This window comes from Gadus macrocephalus, chromosome 22, assembly GCF_031168955.1.
Source record: "Gadus macrocephalus chromosome 22, ASM3116895v1".
Classification (NCBI taxonomy): Eukaryota; Metazoa; Chordata; class Actinopteri; order Gadiformes; family Gadidae; genus Gadus; species Gadus macrocephalus.
The window spans coordinates 415,255-434,591 of NC_082403.1; the positions used below are offsets into that span (position 1 = coordinate 415,255).

General features: G+C 54.7%; 1 protein-coding gene and 2 long non-coding RNA genes across 3 annotated transcripts; 2 read left to right on the forward strand and 1 right to left on the reverse strand.

Annotated features, from left to right (window-relative positions):
• Positions 1–1,657: 1,657 nt before the first annotated feature.
• On the reverse strand, positions 1,658–15,194 carry LOC132451620 (glyceraldehyde-3-phosphate dehydrogenase-like). The gene is made up of 12 exons (XM_060044213.1): positions 15,087–15,194; positions 14,679–14,727; positions 10,473–10,572; positions 10,182–10,291; positions 9,715–9,805; positions 8,903–9,018; positions 7,640–7,721; positions 6,760–6,911; positions 5,289–5,367; positions 3,737–3,820; positions 2,704–2,801; positions 1,658–1,966 (listed from the first exon to the last, which is right to left on the reverse strand). Exons 2-12 carry the CDS (start codon positions 14,699–14,701, stop codon positions 1,897–1,899), a joined length of 1,005 nt encoding a protein of 334 aa, XP_059900196.1. The 5' UTR covers positions 14,702–14,727; positions 15,087–15,194; the 3' UTR covers positions 1,658–1,896.
• Positions 2,735–3,566, forward strand: LOC132451635 (uncharacterized). The gene is made up of 3 exons (XR_009524157.1): positions 2,735–2,861; positions 3,077–3,105; positions 3,515–3,566. It is a non-coding gene; the product is annotated as an uncharacterized LOC132451635 (long non-coding RNA).
• LOC132451637 (uncharacterized) lies at positions 7,306–7,714 on the forward strand. The gene is made up of 2 exons (XR_009524160.1): positions 7,306–7,403; positions 7,575–7,714. It is a non-coding gene; the product is annotated as an uncharacterized LOC132451637 (long non-coding RNA).
• Positions 15,195–19,337: the final 4,143 nt, after the last annotated feature.

Sequence of the window (19,337 nt, forward strand, 5' to 3'; positions counted from 1 at the left end):
TGGCCAGCACGTTATAGAGCGCGCGGATCTCCGGTGTGATGGTGTCCACCTGAACCCCCACGCCGTCTGGTTGGATCCAGGGCCCCCCAGGAGGGCCTGTCGCGCGCGAGTCCCGGCCACCCGTGCCCAGCCGACGGGTGTGGTTGTAGGACCAGATGGTCCCGGGGAGGAACCGGGGCGGGGGGTTGTTGCTCGTGGCCATCCCGGTACCGTGGTTGATGTTTTTGATGTTGATGTCGTTGATGTTGGCGACGTGCCTCGTGGGGTCCCCGGGGGAGCGCGCGGGGCTCACGCAGCCGCCGTACAGCGGGGTGATGTTGGAGTTGGAGTCCACCAGGCCGGAGTTCAGGATCAGGCCCGGGTTCAGGTTGTTGCCCGGCAGCGACTGGCTGTAGTCCGCGTCGTAGGACAGCGGGGGGTGGATGGTGGGGGACAGCAGCCCCCCGGGCAGGTAAGCCGCGTTGTTGGCGTTCAGGAGCGGGATGGCCCCGGGGCGCACCGGGATGTGTCCGATGAACCCGGTCTGCACCCCGATGTCTTTGGTCAAAGGCTTCTTGAGGCGCGCGTCCGAGCCGTTGCCCTGGTTACCGTCCAGGGCCTGCTGCAGCTGCTTCTCCAGGGCCTTGTTCCGCCGCTCCAGCTCGTGCACCTTGGCCAGAAAGCACCGGAAGCGGAGGTTGAGGGTCTTCAACACGCTGATGTTGGAGCCCAGGTCGTTCCTCAGCGCCATGGCGGCGGGAGACGGCGGCGCGTGCGGCGGGACCGAGCCGTTAAGGTGCAGGTAGGCGAGACCGGACGGCGGGAGCGAGCCGAAGTCCAGCCCGGGAAAGCCGTCCGGCCCGAACCCGCCGTGCTCCCCCAGGAGGTAGCCCGGGTCCGGGCCGCCGTAGGGGTCCAGGCCCGTGCTCACTTCGGTCTGGTGCATCGGGAACGCGATCTCGGACCCCGGGAACGGATTCATCGTCGAGTAGGAGAACCTGAAGTGCTCGAGATCCGGCATCAATACCTCCGTTACGCTCGTGTCCGCGGGCCGCTGATGTAAACACCGGCTCGTGCCTCGTCCGTTACCTGCTCCAAACTTGCCCGCAACTCAGACCGCGAGCACACGTAAACAAACGCAGGAGCGACGTTCAGTAAAATATTAAAGCACGCGCTAACGACCGCTGTCAGTCAATTCAAATAGAGCAAATGAGTAAATATCAATTCAATTAATATTAATTAAAAAACGACCAATAGCGTTGAGTAGCGGCTGACTTTAACGCAGCGGACCACGGGAGCAGCTCGCGGTGCCGGTGGTGCAGAGCTTGAGGACACCAACACGTGAGTGACTGCGGCTTTGGGTTACCGTAGTGGACGGCGCGCGGCGCACACAACAGTCAGCGTTCCTGAGCACGCTAATCAGGGGGCGGTGTCGTCATCGGTAATTACGGTTATTAAAGCGGCACCGGAGAGCCTGTGACTTTTAAGGGGTCGTTCCTGCGTCCTTTGGAGGCGCGCGGAGGGAGCGCCGTGACTGCACAGTGACGCACTACGGGCTTCACTTCAATAAATCAACATAAGCACTTCCGGTATTCAGATCTTTTGTTATTGTTCAACAATTGAACACAAACACTCTGGTTAGCGACCCGCGTCAGTGATTCAGTCGACACAGGTCATCTTCCACAAATTATGTTTATTGTTGCGTCAGAGAGACAAAGCAGTTTAGACCATACAGTGAAACGGTTTCAAAGCCATCTAAAAGGGACTACAGTGAGGCTCAGGAACCCTGCGGGGGGGGGGTCAAGTAACTGGCTTAGGAGCCAGGAACCAGCGGGAGGGGGGGGGGGGCAAGGAACCAGGGGAGGGGGCTAGGAACCATGGAAGGAGCTAAGAACAGGCTGTGTCTGCGTGGTGCCGTCACTCCTTGGAGTACATGTGCAGGATCAGGTCACACACGCGGTTGCTGTAGCCAAACTCGTTGTCGTACCTGCAGCCAGAAGAGAGAAGAGGCATTTAGTGTATACAGGAAGTGATGTCACGCCGGGCGCCATCGTGTGAGGCAGCGACCTCTGGACATGGCTCCTAACTCAAGGTTAAGGCTCTTAGCTTAAGGTTACTTAGCTTAAGGTTAAGGCTCTTAGCTTAAGGTTAAGGCTCTTAACTTAAGGTTAAGGCTCTTAGCTTAAGGTTCCTTCACAGGGGAGTCTAACTTCAGTCTGACTCCATTTGGATAACGCTAACACGAGTTAACCTCCCACAACACTTTGACACGCCGCTCCAGGTTCAGCCTTCAGCCAACCAGTGGCTGATCAGTCCGGAGGGGGCGGGGCCTAGCCCCCCCCCAGTGAAGCCTTTCTCCTCACTGCATTTGCGTGCGTTTTTCTCCTTTCAGTGTCCCTCACGTTTCTGGAAGCGCTGAAACCATCAACTCGACGCCCGAAGTAAAACTTTATGTTTTTATTCTGGTGGTCAAACTGGATGAATGGAGGCGCGGCGAAGCTGGGGTCAGTGAATCCGTTGCCTAGCAACGCTAAAGACTCCCAAGCTTCAGTAGCAGCAGGCGGTCGCAGGACGCCCGTGTGACGGGGTCCTCTAGAGCCAGGACGCCCGCAGGGGGGGGGACCCCACAACCTCTCACCCTGAGGGCCGCCTCACAGTCCCTGCCTCTCCTGTGGTTGCTAGGCTACCATTGTAAAAGGTCAGGTGACTCGTCAGGTGACCCACCAGGAGACCAGCTTGACAAAGTTCTCGTTGAGGGCGATCCCGGCGCCGGCGTCGAAGATGGAGGAGCGGGTGTCTCCGTTGAAGTCCGTGGACACCACCTGACAGGAAGTACAGTTAGCAGAGTTCCGTCAGGCCCCCCGTACCCCCCCTGGTCCTAGGTGTACCCCCCGGTCCTACCTGGTCCTCGGTGTACCCCCCTGGTCCTAGGTGTACCCCCCGGTCCTACCTGGTCCTAGGTGTACCCCCTGTACCCCCCTGGTCCTAGGTGTACCCCCCGTACCCCCCCCCGGTCCTCGGTGTACCCCCTGTACCCCCCTGGTCCTCGGTGTACCCCCTGTACCCCCCTGGTCCTAGGTGTACCCCCCGGTCCTAGGTGTACCCCCTGTACCCCCCTGGTCCTAGGTGTACCCCCTGGTCCTAGGTGTACCCCCGTACCCCCCCCTGGTCCTAGGTGTACCCCCGTACCCCCCCCTGGTCCTAGGTGTACCCCCGTACCCCCCCCTGGTCCTAGGTGTACCCCCGTACCCCCCCCTGGTCCTAGGTGTACCCCCGTACCCCCCCCTGGTCCTAGGTGTACCCCCGTACCCCCCCCTGGTCCTAGGTGTACCCCCGTACCCCCCCCTGGTCCTAGGTGTACCCCCGTACCCCCCCCTGGTCCTAGGTGTACCCCCGTACCCCCCCCTGGTCCTAGGTGTACCCCCGTACCCCCCCCTGGTCCTAGGTGTACCCCCGTACCCCCCCCTGGTCCTAGGTGTACCCCCGTACCCCCCCCTGGTCCTAGGTGTACCCCCGTACCCCCCCCTGGTCCTAGGTGTACCCCCCGGTCCTACCTGGTCCTCGGTATACCCCCTGTACCCCCCTGGTCCTAGGTGTACCCCCGTACCCCCCCTGGTCCTAGGTGTACCCCTCGGTCCTACCTGGTCCTCGGTGTACCCCCTGTACCCCCCTGGTCCTCGGTGTACCCCCCGGTCCTACCTGGTCCTCGGTGTACCCCCGTACCCCCCCTGGTCCTAGGTGTACCCCCCGGTCCTACCTGGTCCTCGGTGTACCCCAGGATCCCCTTCATGGGGCCCTCGGATGCCGCCTTGATGGCCTTCTTGATCTCATCGTAGGAGGCCTGTGGGAGGGGGGAGGAGTTAGAGATCCAACAGGGGGGGAGGAGTTAGAGATCCACAGGGGGGGGAGGAGTTAGAGATCCACAGGGGGGAGGAGTTAGAGATCCACAGGGGGGAGGAGTTAGAGATCCACAGGGGGGGGGAGTTAGAGATCCACAGGGGGGAGGAGTTAGAGATCCAACAGGGGGGAGGAGTTAGAGATCCAACAGGGGGGAGGAGTTAGAGATCCACAGGGGGGAGGAGTTAGAGATCCACAGGGGGGAGGAGTTAGAGATCCACAGGGGGGAGGAGTTAGAGATCCACAGGGGGGAGGAGTTAGAGATCCAACAGGGGGGGGGTGGACGGGTGGAGGAGGGGAGGGGGTGGAGGAGGGGAGGGGGAGGTGACGCGGGGGAGGAGGAGGGGAGGGGGAGGTGACGCGGGAGAGGAGGTGACGGGGGGGAGGAGGTGACGGGGGGGAGGAGGTGACGGGGGGGAGGAGGTGACGGGGGGGAGGAGGTGACGGGGGGGAGGAGGTGACGGGGGGGAGGAGGTGACGGGGGGGAGGAGGTGACGGGGGGGAGGAGGTGACGGGGGGGAGGAGGTGACGGGGGGGAGGAGGTGACGGGGGGGAGGAGGTGACGGGGGGGAGGAGGTGACGGGGGGGAGGAGGTGACGGGGGGAGGAGGTGACGGGGGGAGGAGGTGACGGGGGGAGGAGGTGACGGGGGGAGGAGGTGACGGGGGGAGGAGGTGACGGGGGGAGGAGGTGACGGGGGGAGGAGGTGACGGGGGGAGGAGGTGACGGGGGGGAGGAGGTGACGGGGGGGAGGAGGTGACGGGGGGGAGGAGGTGACGGGGGGGAGGAGGTGACGGGGGGGAGGAGGTGACGGGGGGGAGGAGGTGACGGGGGGGAGGAGGTGACGGGGGGGAGGAGGTGACGGGGGGGAGGAGGTGACGGGGGGGAGGAGGTGACGGGGGGGAGGAGGTGACGGGGGGGAGGAGGTGACGGGGGGGAGGAGGTGACGGGGGGGGAGGAGGTGACGGGGGGGAGGAGGTGACGGGGGGAGGAGGTGACGGGGGGAGGAGGTGACGGGGGGAGGAGGTGACGGGGGGAGGAGGTGACGGGGGGGAGGAGGTGACGGGGAGGAGGTGACGGGGGAGGAGGTGACGGGGGAGGAGGTGACGGGGGAGGAGGTGACGGGGGAGGAGGTGACGGGGGGAGGAGGTGACGGGGGAGGAGGTGACGGGGGGAGGAGGTGACGGGGGGAGGAGGTGACGGGGGGAGGAGGTGACGGGGAGGAGGTGACGGGGAGGAGGTGATGGGGAGGAGGTGATGGGGGAGGAGGTGATGGGGGAGGAGGTGACGGGGGAGGAGGTGACGGGGGAGGAGGTGACGGGGGAGGAGGGGAGGAGGTGACGGGGGAGGAGGTGATGGGGGAGGAGGTGACGGGGGAGGAGGTGACGGGGGAGGAGGTGACGGGGTACTCACAGCCTTCTTCAGCCTCACTGTCAGGTCCACCACGGACACGTTGGGGGTTGGGACGCGGAACGCCATGCCCGTCAGCTTCCTGTCCACGAGAGAGGAGGAGGGGCTTAGTATACACCACAGAGCTGCACGCTGATGTTCACCATCGACCTCAGACCAGCATGGAGCCGATGGTCTCAGACACTGGTCACCAGCAGTCGCTCTACCAGGAGCCTAGTGTCATCGAGGAGCAGGTAGGGGTTAGACAGTACAGAGACAGGTCATTAAGGAGCAGGTAGGGGTTAGACAGTACAGAGACAGGTCGTTAAGGAGCAGGTAGGGGTTAGACAGTACAGAGAGGTCATTAAGGAGCAGGTAGGGGTTAGACAGTACAGAGACAGGTCATTAAGGAGCAGGTAGGGGTTAGACAGTACAGAGACAGGTCATTAAGGAGCAGGTAGGGGTTAGACAGTACAGAGACAGGTCGTTAAGGAGCAGGTAGGGGTTAGACAGTACAGAGACAGGTCGTTAAGGAGCAGGTAGGGGTTAGACAGTACAGAGACAGGTCATTAAGGAGCAGGTAGGGGTTAGACAGTACAGAGACAGGTCATTAAGGAGCAGGTAGGGGTTAGACAGTACAGAGACAGGTCATTAAGGAGCAGGTAGGGGTTAGACAGTACAGAGACAGGTCATTAAGGAGCCGGTAGGGGTTAGACAGTACAGAGACAGGTCATTAAGGAGCAGGTAGGGGTTAGACAGTACAGAGAGGTCATTAAGGAGCAGGTATGGGTTAGACAGTACAGAGACAGGTCATTAAGGAGCAGGTAGGGGTTAGACAGTACAGAGACAGGTCATTAAGGAGCAGGTAGGGGTTAGACAGTACAGAGACGGGTCATTTAGGAGCAGGTAGGGGTTAGACAGTACAGAGACAGGTCATTAAGGAGCAGGTAGGGGTTAGACAGTACAGAGACAGGTCATTAAGGAGCAGGTAGGGGTTAGACAGTACAGAGAGGTCATTAAGGAGCAGGTAGGGGTTAGACAGTACAGAGACAGGTCATTAAGGAGCAGGTAGGGGTTAGACAGTACAGAGACAGGTCATTAAGGAGCAGGTAGGGGTTAGACAGTACAGAGACAGGTCATTAAGGAGCAGGTAGGGGTTAGACAGTACAGAGAGGTCATTAAGGAGCAGGTAGGGGTTAGACAGTACAGAGACAGGTCATTAAGGAGCAGGTAGGGGTTAGACAGTACAGAGAGGTCATTAAGGAGCAGGTAGGGGTTAGACAGTACAGAGACAGGTCATTAAGGAGCAGGTAGGGGTTAGACAGTACAGAGAGGTCATTAAGGAGCAGGTAGGGGTTAGACAGTACAGAGACAGGTCATTAAGGAGCAGGTAGGGGTTAGACAGTACAGAGACACCATCTAGCCCCTTAGTGCTGCTGGGTCAAGGCCTTGCTCCGAGGGACAGGAAGTGCGGCGGGCCGACAGGAAGTCCTACCCGTTGAGCTCGGGGATGACCTTGCCGACGGCCTTGGCGGCGCCGGTGGAGGCGGGGATGATGTTCTGGCCGGCGCCGCGACCGTCGCGCCACATCTTGCCGGACGGCCCGTCCACCGTCTTCTGGGTGGCGGTGGTGGCGTGCACCGTGCTCTGGAGGCGGGGCCAACAGCAGGGTCAGGGATTGGTTTAGTGGTGCGGTGTGGGTGGTGTAGTGTAGTGATGTGGTGATGTAGGGATGGTGTAGTGGTGGGGTTTGGGTGGTGTAGTGTAGTGATGTAGGGATGGTGTAGTGGTGGGGTTTGGGTGGTGTAGTGTAGTGATGTGTTGTGGTGACGTAGGGGTGGTGTAGTGGTGGGGTTTGGGTGGTGTAGTGTAGTGATGTGGTGACGTAGGGATGGTGTAGTGGTGGGGTTTGGGTGGTGTAGTGTAGTGATGTGTTGTGGTGACGTAGGGATGGTGTAGGTTGGGTGGTGTAGTGTAGTGATGTGGTGATGTAGGGATGGTGTAGTGGTGGGGTTTGGGTGGTGTAGTGTAGTGATGTGTTGTGGTGACGTAGGGGTGGTGTAGTGGTGGGGTTTGGGTGGTGTAGTGATGTGGTGATGTAGGGATGGTGTAGTGGTGGGGTTTGGGTGGTGTAGTGATGTGTTGTGGTGACGTAGGGATGGTGTAGGTTGGGTGGTGTAGGGATGATGTAGTGGTGGGGTTTGGGTGGTGGGGTGAAGTGATGTGGTGATGGTGTAGTGGTGGGGTTTGGGTGGTGTAGTGATGTGTTGTGGTGACGTAGGGATGTGTAGGTTGGGTGGTGTAGTGGAGGGGTGGGGTTGTAGTGGAGGTAGAGGGGTGTGGGTGGTGTAGGGATGGGATACGGGTGGTGTTACCATCAGGCCCTCCACGATGGTGAAGTTGTCGTTGATGACCTTGGCGAGGGGTGCCAGGCAGTTGGTGGTGCAGGAGGCGTTGCTATGGAGACAGAGGGCGTGAAGGTGGGGTTCACTTTTATCCAGGTCAAACATTAAAAAAGGCATCTTAAGACAGGGAACAGGCAGGACGCCTAGCCACAAAACACTGGGCCTCTCATCTACTAGTGCGTTGCCCTGGCAACAAGCATCCATCCTTCAAAAGCCGTTTCTCAATACCCAGTACGCGAACTGTGGACCCGCGGACTTGGAAGTTCGCACTTGGCAAGTCCGGACTTCCAAAGTACACACTTCCGAGGACGGGAGTACGCTCCTACAATTGGAACAGCAGCGGACTCGATGACGTCACCAGCTCTGCTCGTCTGTTAACTGCTACGGCCTCATGTAGGCATATACTACTGAACAATATAAACTAATTATAGAAAACAAAACACCAGCCTCTTTAGTTTTAAAATAGTATGTTCATATTTTGAATGAATAGTCCTCCATTTTATTTTTATTTTTTTAATGTAACTATATAGCCTATTATTATAGCTTACATACTGATATTTTAAAACATAGGAATGCAAAATGCATCCTGGGATATTTATCGGTCCCAAGTCCACACAAGCCACCTCCGATGCACCCTCGATGAAGCGGGCGATTTAAGAACGCATCAAGAACACTTCCGGGTTTTACGACAGTACTTGATGCGTACTTTGAATTGGAACAGTACTTGATGCGTACTTTGAATTGGAACAGTACTTGATGCGTACTTTGAATTGGAACAGTACTTGATGCGTACTTTGAATTGGAACAGTACTTGATGCGTACTTTGAATTGGAACAGTACTTGATGCGTACTTTGAATTGGAACAGTGCTTGGGCTACGACTGATGACGTTTCACCAGCTCAGCTCGTCTGTTAACTGCTACGGCCTCATGTAGGCATATAACTACTGAACAATATAAACTAATTATAGAAAACAGAACACCAGCCTCGAACGCAAGCACAGGTACAGAAAAGAACGTGAATTGAGAAGCGGCTCCACTCACAATATAAATACTATAGAAAACCCAAACTCTGTAAGTCATGAGGGCCAGACCTCGGAGTCTGAAGCCACCATGAGGCTTTCCCCTGGTCACGTGACCTCGTCCAGGGGGGGGTCACGTGACCTCGTCCAGGGGGGGGTCACGTGACCTCGTCCGGGGGGTGCAGGAAGTGTTGGAGAGGTCATGTGACTCACCTGACGACCTTCATGGAGTTGTTGTACGTGTCGTTGTTGACGCCCATCACGAACATGGGGGCGTCGGCACTGGGGGCGGAGATGACCACACGCTTAGCTCCACCCTTCAGGTGAGCCTGGGGGTCAGGGGTCAAAGGTCAGTTTCATTCATAATTATTCAATACCTCCAACACACATCATGAAACTTAATAAAATAGACACTTGACTCAAAGGATTATAAATAACACTTGTTATTTATAATCACTTGTGTATAGTGAGGGTGGAGGTCCTCCTGTCCATCATGTGTACAGTGAGGGTGGAGGTCCTCCTGTCCATCATGTGTACAGTGAGGGTGGAGGTCCTCCTGTCCATCATGTGTACAGTGAGGGTGGAGGTCCTCCTGTCCATCATGTGTACAGTGAGGGTGGAGGTCCTCCTGTCCATCATGTGTACAGTGAGGGTGGAGGTCCTCCTGTCCATCATGTGTATAGTGAGGGTGGAGGTCCTGTACATCATGTGTCTGGAGGGTGGAGGTCCTGTCCATCATGTGTATAGTGAGGGTGGAGGTCCTGTCCATCATGTGTATAGTGAGGGTGGAGGTCCTGTCCATCATGTGTATGGTGGGTGGAGGTCCTGTCCATCATGTGTATGGTGGGTGGGGGTCCTGTCCATCATGTGTATAGTGAGGGTGGAGGTCCTGTCCATCATGTGTATGGTAGGTGGGGGTCCTGTCCATCATGTGTATGATGAGGGTGGGGGTCCTGTCCATCATGTGTGTGGTGGGTGGGGGTCCTGTCCATCATGGTGTGGTGGTGCATACTGAGGGTTCTTACGGAGGCCTTCTCGATGGTGGTGAAGACTCCGGTGGACTCCACCACGTAGTCTACGCCCAGGGCGCCCCAGCCGATGCTCTCTGGGGCCCTCCTGGAACACAGCGCGTCACAGCGTTACCACGGTGACCACAGCATCATCCCCACAACATCCCACTAGCATCACAACAGTGTTACCAAGACCTCGTTACGACCGCCATGTGGACCGTCACACGTTACCACGGTTACCAGCCTTAGTGTTACATCCCACAGCGATGCTAAGCCTTCATAACGTCAGAACACGGCCTGAGACAGGCGTCAGCCAGGAAGTGACCTCAGGCAGGGAGTGACCTCAGCCAGGGAGTGACCTCAGCCAGGGAGTGACCTCAGCCAGGGAGTGACCTCAGCCAGGGAGTGACCTCAGCCAGGGAGTGACCTCAGCCAGGGAGTGACCTCAGCCAGGGAGTGACCTCAGCCAGGGAGTGACCTACTCGTGGGAGACGGTGATGCGCATGGCGCCGATGCACAGCTGGCCGTTGTCCACCTTCACCTCGCTGTGCTTCCAGGGCCCGTGGGTGGAGTCGTACTGGAACATGTAGGCCTGCAGATACACCGTATACGTTAAACACACACACACTGTACCTACCACAAGCACTAGGTTAAACACAATATATAGGGAACATGAAGGGCTACAGACACACCGTACACATATGGTATACGTTGGACAGACATGTAGAAAGGGCCCCTTCACATGCTGCATGAAGGCCCATCAGAGCTCTCACCATGTACTCCAGGGTGATGAAGGGGTCGTTGATGGCGACCACGTTCACTTTCCCGCCCAAGGCTGCCGCCCGCGTCACCAGACGCCCGATACGCCCAAATCTGAGACGAGGAAACATTGTCAACCAACACTGAAGTGAGTCCTGTAGTTCTCTGCTCTGACCACCAGGGGGCAGCATGGCCTTCCACCGCTGAGTGGGGGCACTACCACCAGGTCACCAGCAGGGGGCCACCAGGAGATGGTTCAGGCGGGAGGGAGTGGTCGATGTTTACACCCAACATGGCCCCGTCCCGCGGGCTGCGGGCAGGAGACCAGCTCAGAGGGCACGGACACTGCTTCACATTTACTAAGCTTCACATCTGTAAATACTTTTATAATTACATTTAGCTGATGGTTTTATCCAGAGCAAAGAAACATATCTCTGTGGGTACAGTAAGGATGTTCGTAGAACCAAGCCCTAACCATCACTAGGTTAACCCATTCCCCGTATAACACAGATAGCTTGGATAAGAATTGTCCATGGACAACCCCGATGACGTTTATGCTTTCCTGCCGTGCTATACGGCATCACTCGAGAACACTTCACTGTGGACGTTTGGAGTGGATTCACATTTGACCATTTCAAGTCTTGGTTTACTTCTGTGTTGGCGTGCAAGCTTCCAATGAAGATGATCAGTGACGGGGGAGGGGCAGTGACGGGGGAGGGGCAGTGACGGGGGAGGGACAGTGACGGGGGAGGGACAGTGACGGGGGAGGGACAGTGACGGGGGAGGGACAGTGACGGGGGAGGGACAGTGACGAGCGAGCGAGCGAGAGACAAAGAGAGGGAGATGTTTTTCATAAGAGGGTTCGACCAAACAGAGCCGCTGTAAACTGGTGTTGGAGCCGTAGACGGACCGGGCCCCCATCAGGAGTCCGTCCGGTGAGACCGGCTCATCTTTACTTCATGGCCACGCGACACCACCACTACCTGACGTAGCGCGTGGGGTCGCGTTACCGCCCCTGACACCGCAGCCGGCCGGGATGGTAACCACGGCCATCGCCACGGAGACCGCAGACCAGAGGAGCGTGACATGACCTGGGTCAACGTCGGTTATCTGCACCAAGACGATAAGGCGCCTCACAATGGGGCCGGGGGGGGCGGGGACAACGACCACACAATGGACACATTCCTTCACGCCATCAGTCCCCCGTTATGAAACGCACTGCTCAACTTTATGTATACAGCGGGACACAAAGCCCCCGCCCTACGGAGCACGCTCCGTAGGGCGGGGGGGGGGGGACCGACCCGGTTAACTAGACAACACACCTGGTTATGACAACCACTGGTTGGAGGTTCTCCCTGTTGAATAAGAATTCAGCTCGACATAAAAATTGCTCCTTAAAGCGAGTTTGCCAAACCAACCAAGGGATGCCAGGAGTTGTGGAAGCTAAGCTAGCTAGCTAGTGGTTAGCCGTCTGCAGTAGCAGCAGACCGTTAGTCAGCATCTGTCACATGACCGCTGCCTGGCGGGCGGACGTGCGAACACACACACACACACACACACACACCTCCCTCCAAAGGCTTCCCTTGGTGCTAGAATCTGTAGTCGGCAGATTCCCAGCAGATGGGATGGAAACATCTGTAACTGGATGAAGACACGCCCCCCAGACCGGACACGAAGACCTCCTAGTGCAACCCCGTATTAGAACCTTGCATCAGACTGCCCCTCATGGACCTCCTCTAGGCCCAGTCTGTCAGACCCCTCATAGACCTCCTCCTCTAGGCCCAGTCTGTCAGACCCCTCATAGACCTCCTCTAGGCCCAGTCTGTCAGACCCCTCATAGACCTCCTCCTCTAGGCCCAGTCTGTCAGACCCCTCATAGACCTCCTCCTCTAGGCCCAGTCTGTCAGACCCCTCATAGACCTCCTCCTCTAGGCCCAGTCTGTCAGACCCCTCATAGACCTCCTCTAGGCCCAGTCTGTGAGACCCCTCATAGACCTCCTCTAGGCCCAGTCTGTCAGACCCCTCATAGACCTCCTCTAGGCCCAGTCTGTCAGACCCCTCATAGACCTCCTCTAGGCCCAGTCTGTCAGACCCCTCATAGACCTCCTCTAGGCCCAGTCTGTCAGACCCCTCATAGACCTCCTCTAGGCCCAGTCTGTCAGACCCCTCATAGACCTCCTCCTCTAGGCCCAGTCTGGGGCCTGGGGCACTGGCCCTGGCCCAGACGGGAACAGCCTGTACAGTTAATCCCAGATCACCTCCGGGGGGGGGGGGGGGGCATTCTGGAGGTCCCAACTCAGGCCTCTGCAGGGGAGGCAGGAGACATGGAGGAAGGAGAGGGAGACACATCAAGAGGGAGGGAGGGAGGGGGGAGAGAGACACACATCAAGAGGGAGGGAGGGAGGAGAGAGAGACACAGCAAGAGGGAGGGAGGGGGGAGAGAGAGACACACATCAAGAGGGAGGGAGGGAGGGAGGGGGGAGAGAGAGACACAGCAAGAGGGAGGGAGGGAGGGAGGGGGGAGAGAGAGACACAGCAAGAGGGAGGGAGGGAGGGAGGGGGGAGAGAGAGACACAGCAAGGGGGAGGGAGGGAGGGAGGGAGGGGGGAGAGAGAGACACAGCAAGAGGGAGGGAGGAGAGAGAGGTCGTTTCTCAATACCAAGTACGCGAACTACGGACTCGCAGACTTGGAAGTTCGTACTTGGCAAGTCCGGACTTCAAGTACACTTCCGAGGACGGGAGTAACATACTATTTTTAGTTTTAAAATAGTATGTTAATATTTTTAATGAATATAAATGAAAAGTTATGCGTATTCACACGGCAAGCCAGCTGTACCCGGCATATAAACAATCAGTCGTTTGAAAAAGATTGTATGAGATTGCCGTCTCTCAATTTTCATATATAGCCAATTATTATATTATTGGAGAGTAGGCTATTGATATAAGAATTACGAACGATCGAGAATCACACACACACGCGCACACGATTTCCGTAGCCGTTGCGATGGGTTTCCTCTATCAGCGACTTATACAATATAAACAAATTATATAAAACAAAACCCCTTTCCTTTTAAAATAATAGTATGTAAATGTGTTGAATAGGCCTCCATCTTTGTTATACTTTCAAAATGTTCCTATATAGCCTATTTTATAACTTACATACTAATATTTTAAAACAGGAATGCGGAATGCGAAATGCATCCTGGAGTATTCAACGGTCCCAAGTCCACACAAGTCACCATCGATGCACCCTCGATGAAACGGCCAATTTAAGAACGCATCAAGAACACTTCCGGGTTTTACGACAGTACTTGACTTGATGCGTACTTTGAATTGGAACAGTACTTGGGCTACGACTGATGACGTTTTAACAAGAACGCAAGTACAAGTACAGAAAAGAACGCGAATTGAGAAACGGCCAGAGACACAGCAAGAGTGGGGAGGGAGCAGAGAGAGAGACAGCAAGAGGGGGGAGGGAGGAGAGAGAGAGACTCTGGTGGTCCTGCAGGGCCAGGTCTGGGCCTGATGGAGGCTGGGTATAAATAGACCAGGGGAGGGGTGGAGGAATGTCCCAGAGAGAGGAGCTCCTCTGTAGGTTGGCCCGCTGGTTAACAGTATCAGTTATCCTTCATTGTATTGTTCCTGTTCTGACTACAGCCTGAGTTTCCTGTGCTGATGAAATCTCTTTTTGTAAGAGATCATTGAAATGACAGGATATAGGTAGGAGAGACCGAGAGAGACAGACAGAGAGACAGACAAACAGAGTCAGACAGCCAGACAGAGACGGACAGAGAGGGACAGAGGCAAAAGGATAGGATGTGACCCTGAAACATTAGAACAGGTCTGCACTAGGCCACACCACTTCAGCTCTGGGAAGATGTGGACTCAATCCCAAAACATCTCGCTCATCGTATTTCCGGGTACGCCCTCAACGTCCAATGTCAGCTTCATGGAACAATTAAAAAAAACGAAATGTAAACCGCGTGGCTTCAGGTTAAGTTTATTCTTTCGGATACATGTGTAACACGCATGCGCAATGATCAGCGAGTTTTTCCGGATTCCCAAGAGCGGAAAATTACGGAGCTACAGAGGTTGACTGCGACGACAAACCAGCCAGGAAACGTCCCGTTGATTCTGAAGCCTCCTCCATACATCCGCCTCACAAAAGGTCAAGATTAGATTACTGACAGAACGACGGACTCACGCTGGAGGAACTCACCCATTGATGCCGATCTTCACCATGATGTCGAGGACTGAGGTCGTTCTGTCTGCGGAAGAAACCACAGGCTGGTTACTGACGAAACACTGGGACAACAAGTGCTCACTCTTCTCCGCCTCACTGCTCCACTTCCACCTCACTCTGCTCCGCCCAACTCTGCTCCACCTAACACAGCCTCCACCTCACTCAACTCAAACCTCACTCTGCTCCGCCTCCACCTAACTAAGCCGTCACCTCACTCTGCTCCACCAACTCAAAGCGGCAACATTCCCGTCCTCAGGAAAAAGTTACAAACTTCAAGTCACAAGTTCATCCAAAGCACTTCACCAAGCAACACTTAGAAGTAAAACCGGATGAACTAAAGTACTATTGAGAGTAACAGTTAGAATATTAGTTAAGTGAGTCTACCGTGGAAGCTGCTGGGTTCTCCTGGGAGTGATGAGGATGAGCGGAGACGTTTCCGCTTTTTATGCTCCACGTCGCCGCGGGGCCACGCCCCTGACAGGGGCCTCGCGCCCCCTCTTTCTCCTCCTCCTCTTGAACTTCAAACGTTTGGCTCAAACCCTCCAGTGACGCTCGCTCCTGTTCACACGTTAAACTGCTTAACTGAAATATTAATATTAACATTTATCACTGAAATAGAAAAGTTACAAATGTAATAGAAACAATTTCAGTGGAAATCGGAAAGGTTGTGGAAGTGGTGGGAAAGTGACGTGTGGTCAGGCACGTAAGCAGAGTCCCCCCCCCTCCCCCGTTTATTTGGTTGAATCACAGCACACACACACACACACACACACACACACACACACACACACACACACACACACACACACACACACACACACACACACACACACACACACACACACACACACACACACACACGATCGCGCACAGGCCCGCACGCGCACACACATGAACACTGTCACAACGGCAGTCCTTTGTGACAGACCGGATAACTGGAGTGTTTGAGACCATGCCTCCGTCTGATTGGCTAGCGAGGCATTCAATCCGTGCTGATAGGTCCGGTGCAACCCGGAAGAGTCGTGACCAATCACGGATGAGCCGCCGTTGCCCGGTGACGGTACCCTCCTGCGGTCACGAGACGAACGACCACTTGCTCAATCTTTTGTCCGTTTCATTATTTCGTAAAGTGGTAAAAAGCGAACATTCACTCTGTTAACGAAGTGAAAGATTAGGAGCCATACTTTCCCCGCACTTTCACAAAGGTGCTGTGGACCCATACATAGTTCATTGTTGAGTAATGAACGACGTCGAGGTGATGCAACCGTGATACAACACGCTCCAAAAGGCCATTAGCGCTCTGCCATGAAACACGCACGCACGCACACATACCGTTTCACAAAATACAACGGTTGCAATGTTTCTATGAAGAGAAGAGTTTTGATTTGAGAAGCGGTCTTTACTGTGAAACGGTAAAACCACAGCCCAACAACCTCTGTTGACACATCAGTCACATCTGTATGCATACTACCTGACAAACTACATTCTGGGAATTTATCAGATGCTTTTCTCAAGAGGCACTTAGAAAAAGTATATTTGTCCGAACAAAGAGAAACAACACTATATCACAGTCGGTACATTAAAGATGTTCATAGAACCAAGTGCCCAGCACTAACTATCACTAGGTTAGCCCATTCCCTGAATACAACCCAGATAACTAGGATAAGATGCTACACCATGCTAAGTACTACAGATAGCTAGGATAAGATGCTACAACATGCTAAGTACTAGAGACAGCTAGGATAAGATGCTACACCATGCTAAGTACTAGAGATAGCTAGGATAAGATGCTACACCAGGCTAAGTGCTAGATATAGCTAGGATAAGATACTACACCATGCTAAGTACTAGAGATAGCTAGGGTAAGATGCTACACAGTGCTAAGTACTAGAGATTGCTAGGGTAAGATGCTACACAGTGCTAAGTACTAGAGATAACTAGGATAAGATGCTACACCATGCTAGGTACTAGAGATAGCTAGGATAAGATGCTACACCATGCTAAGTACTAGAGATAGCTAGGATAAGATGCTACACCATGCTAGGTACTAGAGATAGCTAGGATAAGATGCTACACCATGCTAAGTACTAGAGATAGCTAGGATAAGATGCTACACCATGCTAAGTACTAGAGATAGCTAGGATAAGATGCTACACCATGCTAGGTACTAGAGATAGCTAGGATAAGATGCTACACCATGCTAAGTACTAGAGATAGCTAGGATAAGATGCTACACCAGGACTGTTATTATGTGCCAGGACGTACAACATACACTAATGCCGCTTTTCCACCGCACATGTAGCTCGACTCGACACGACACGACTCGACACGACTCGACACGGTAGCAGCGCGGGTCCTTTTCCACCGCAAATAGTACCTCCGGGACGTGGGCGGGGTCGGCTTGCGCGAAAGGGCCGTGACGTATTTTTGTACGCGACGCAAACAACACCTACGTAACCCACACATGGACAGAACCCACATAACAACAATGGAGAACATCGATGCGATGGTATTCGTGTTCGTATTATTAGCTGGCATGTTGAAGAAGTGGAATATGTTGGCTGCGGCGCTGCTATGGCTGTTACCAGCATGGTTGCCATGTCGCTCTCGTGACTTCGTCACACTCTCTGGCCAATCAGTGGCCGGCCGTCTGCCGACGTCACCTTTTAGCATAGGCTCAGCCGCTTGGAACCTAGAGCGAGGGCGGTACTAGGAAAAAGCAGCCACTTCAGGTACCAGATACCATGTTTTCGCGGTGGAAACGCAAAAAAGGCGAGCTGAGTCGAGTCGAGTCGAGTCGTGTCGCGCTGGTACCATGCAGTGGAAAAGCGGCATACGTGTGTAGTAGAGGTGGGGGGATCAGTATTCATGGTGCAAGCTGAACACCATCTAGAGCAGCCCCCCCCCCCCCCCCCCCCCTCTGTGTGAACCTCAGAGCTACCCCCGCTGAGTAGTACCTCCACTGAGTAGTACCTCCGCTGAGTAGTACCTCCACTGAGTAGTACCTCCGCTGAGTAGTACCTCCTGGGTACTGAGTAGTACCTCCACTGAGTAGTACCTCCACTGAGTAGTACCTCCGCTGAGTAGTACCTCCACTGAGTAGTACCTCCGCTGAGTAGTACCTCCACTGAGTAGTACCTCCACTGAGTAGTACCTCCACTGAGTAGTACCTCCTGGGTACTGAGTAGTACCTCCGCTGAGTAGTACCTCCTGGGTACTGAGTAGTACCTCCACTGAGTAGTACCTCCGCTGAGTAGTACCTCCTGGGTACTGAGTAGTACCTCCACTGAGTAGTACCTCCTGGGTACTGAGTAGTACCTCCACTGAGTAGTACCTCCATTGAGTAGTACCTCCTGGGTACTGAGTAGTACCTCCACTGAGTAGTACCTCCACTGAGTAGTACCTCCTGGGTACTGAGTAGTACCTCCACTGAGTAGTACCTCCGCTGAGTAGTACCTCCACTGAGTAGTACCTCCTGGGTACTGAGTAGTACCTCCACTGAGTAGTACCTCCACTGAGTAGTACCTCCTGGGTACTGAGTAGTACCTCCACTGAGTAGTACCTCCACTGAGTAGTACCTCCAACTGAGTAGTAACCTCCTGGGTACTGAGTAGTACCTCCACTGAGTAGTACCTCCTGGGTACTGAGTAGTACCTCCACTGAGTAGTACCTCCACTGAGTAGTACCTCCGCTGAGTAGTACCTCCTGGGTACTGAGTAGTACCTCCACTGAGTAGTACCTCCTGGGTACTGAGTAGTACCTCCTGGGTACTGAGAGGTACTACTCTCTATAGACTTTCCAGACAGGTCGTACAGTACATTCTATGTTGTCATTGCCATCAAATCGACCTCAAGTCAGCTCCACCCCCCCCCCCCCCCCCCCCCCCCAAATAAAAATGCTATTTCGCAATACCCCAAAAACAGTGGTTATTACCGATATCTCACTCGTACACTACTGTTAGCATTAAACCGCAAAAACAGAGACATGTTAGAAGTCAACAACAATTACCACATTTATTAAAGCAATTTAAAATTCCAAAAATACATGCGCAGCCCGAAATTTACCGATCAAACACCACGTTTGCAAAGCAAGGCAGAGGGGAGCATGTTCCAGGTCAACGAGATGGAAAAGTAACCTTCTACTTATCCTGTGCTGTGAAAAAGTACGACAAAGTCAATGTGGATCCAAGCCAATTTCAATCAATTGACTTGCGCTCTGTGTGTGTGTGTGTGTGTGTGTGTGTGTGTGTGTGTGTGTGTGTGTGTGTGTGTGTGTGTTGTGGTCCAATGAAGCTAGTCTAGTGTGGATGTAAGCAATACGTGATGAGACAGACGAGTTATGGTGTTCAGCTCTCTCTCTCTCTCTCTCTCCTCTCTCTCTCTCTCTCTCTCTCTCTCTCTCTCTCTCTCTCTCTCTCTCTCTCTCTCTCTCTCTCTCTCTCTCTCTCTCTCTCTCTCTCTCTCTCTCCATAGGTAGTTTTCACACAAGCAATTTTTATTTTTGTAATATGGATACAATATGATCGGTAAAGTAAAAGCGCGTCGTTCCCGGCGGTCTGGCGCCCCCCTGGTGATCATACAGCCGTTACTAGAGCCTGACAGGGGATCGAGGCAACAGGTGTTCCCAGGAGGAGGT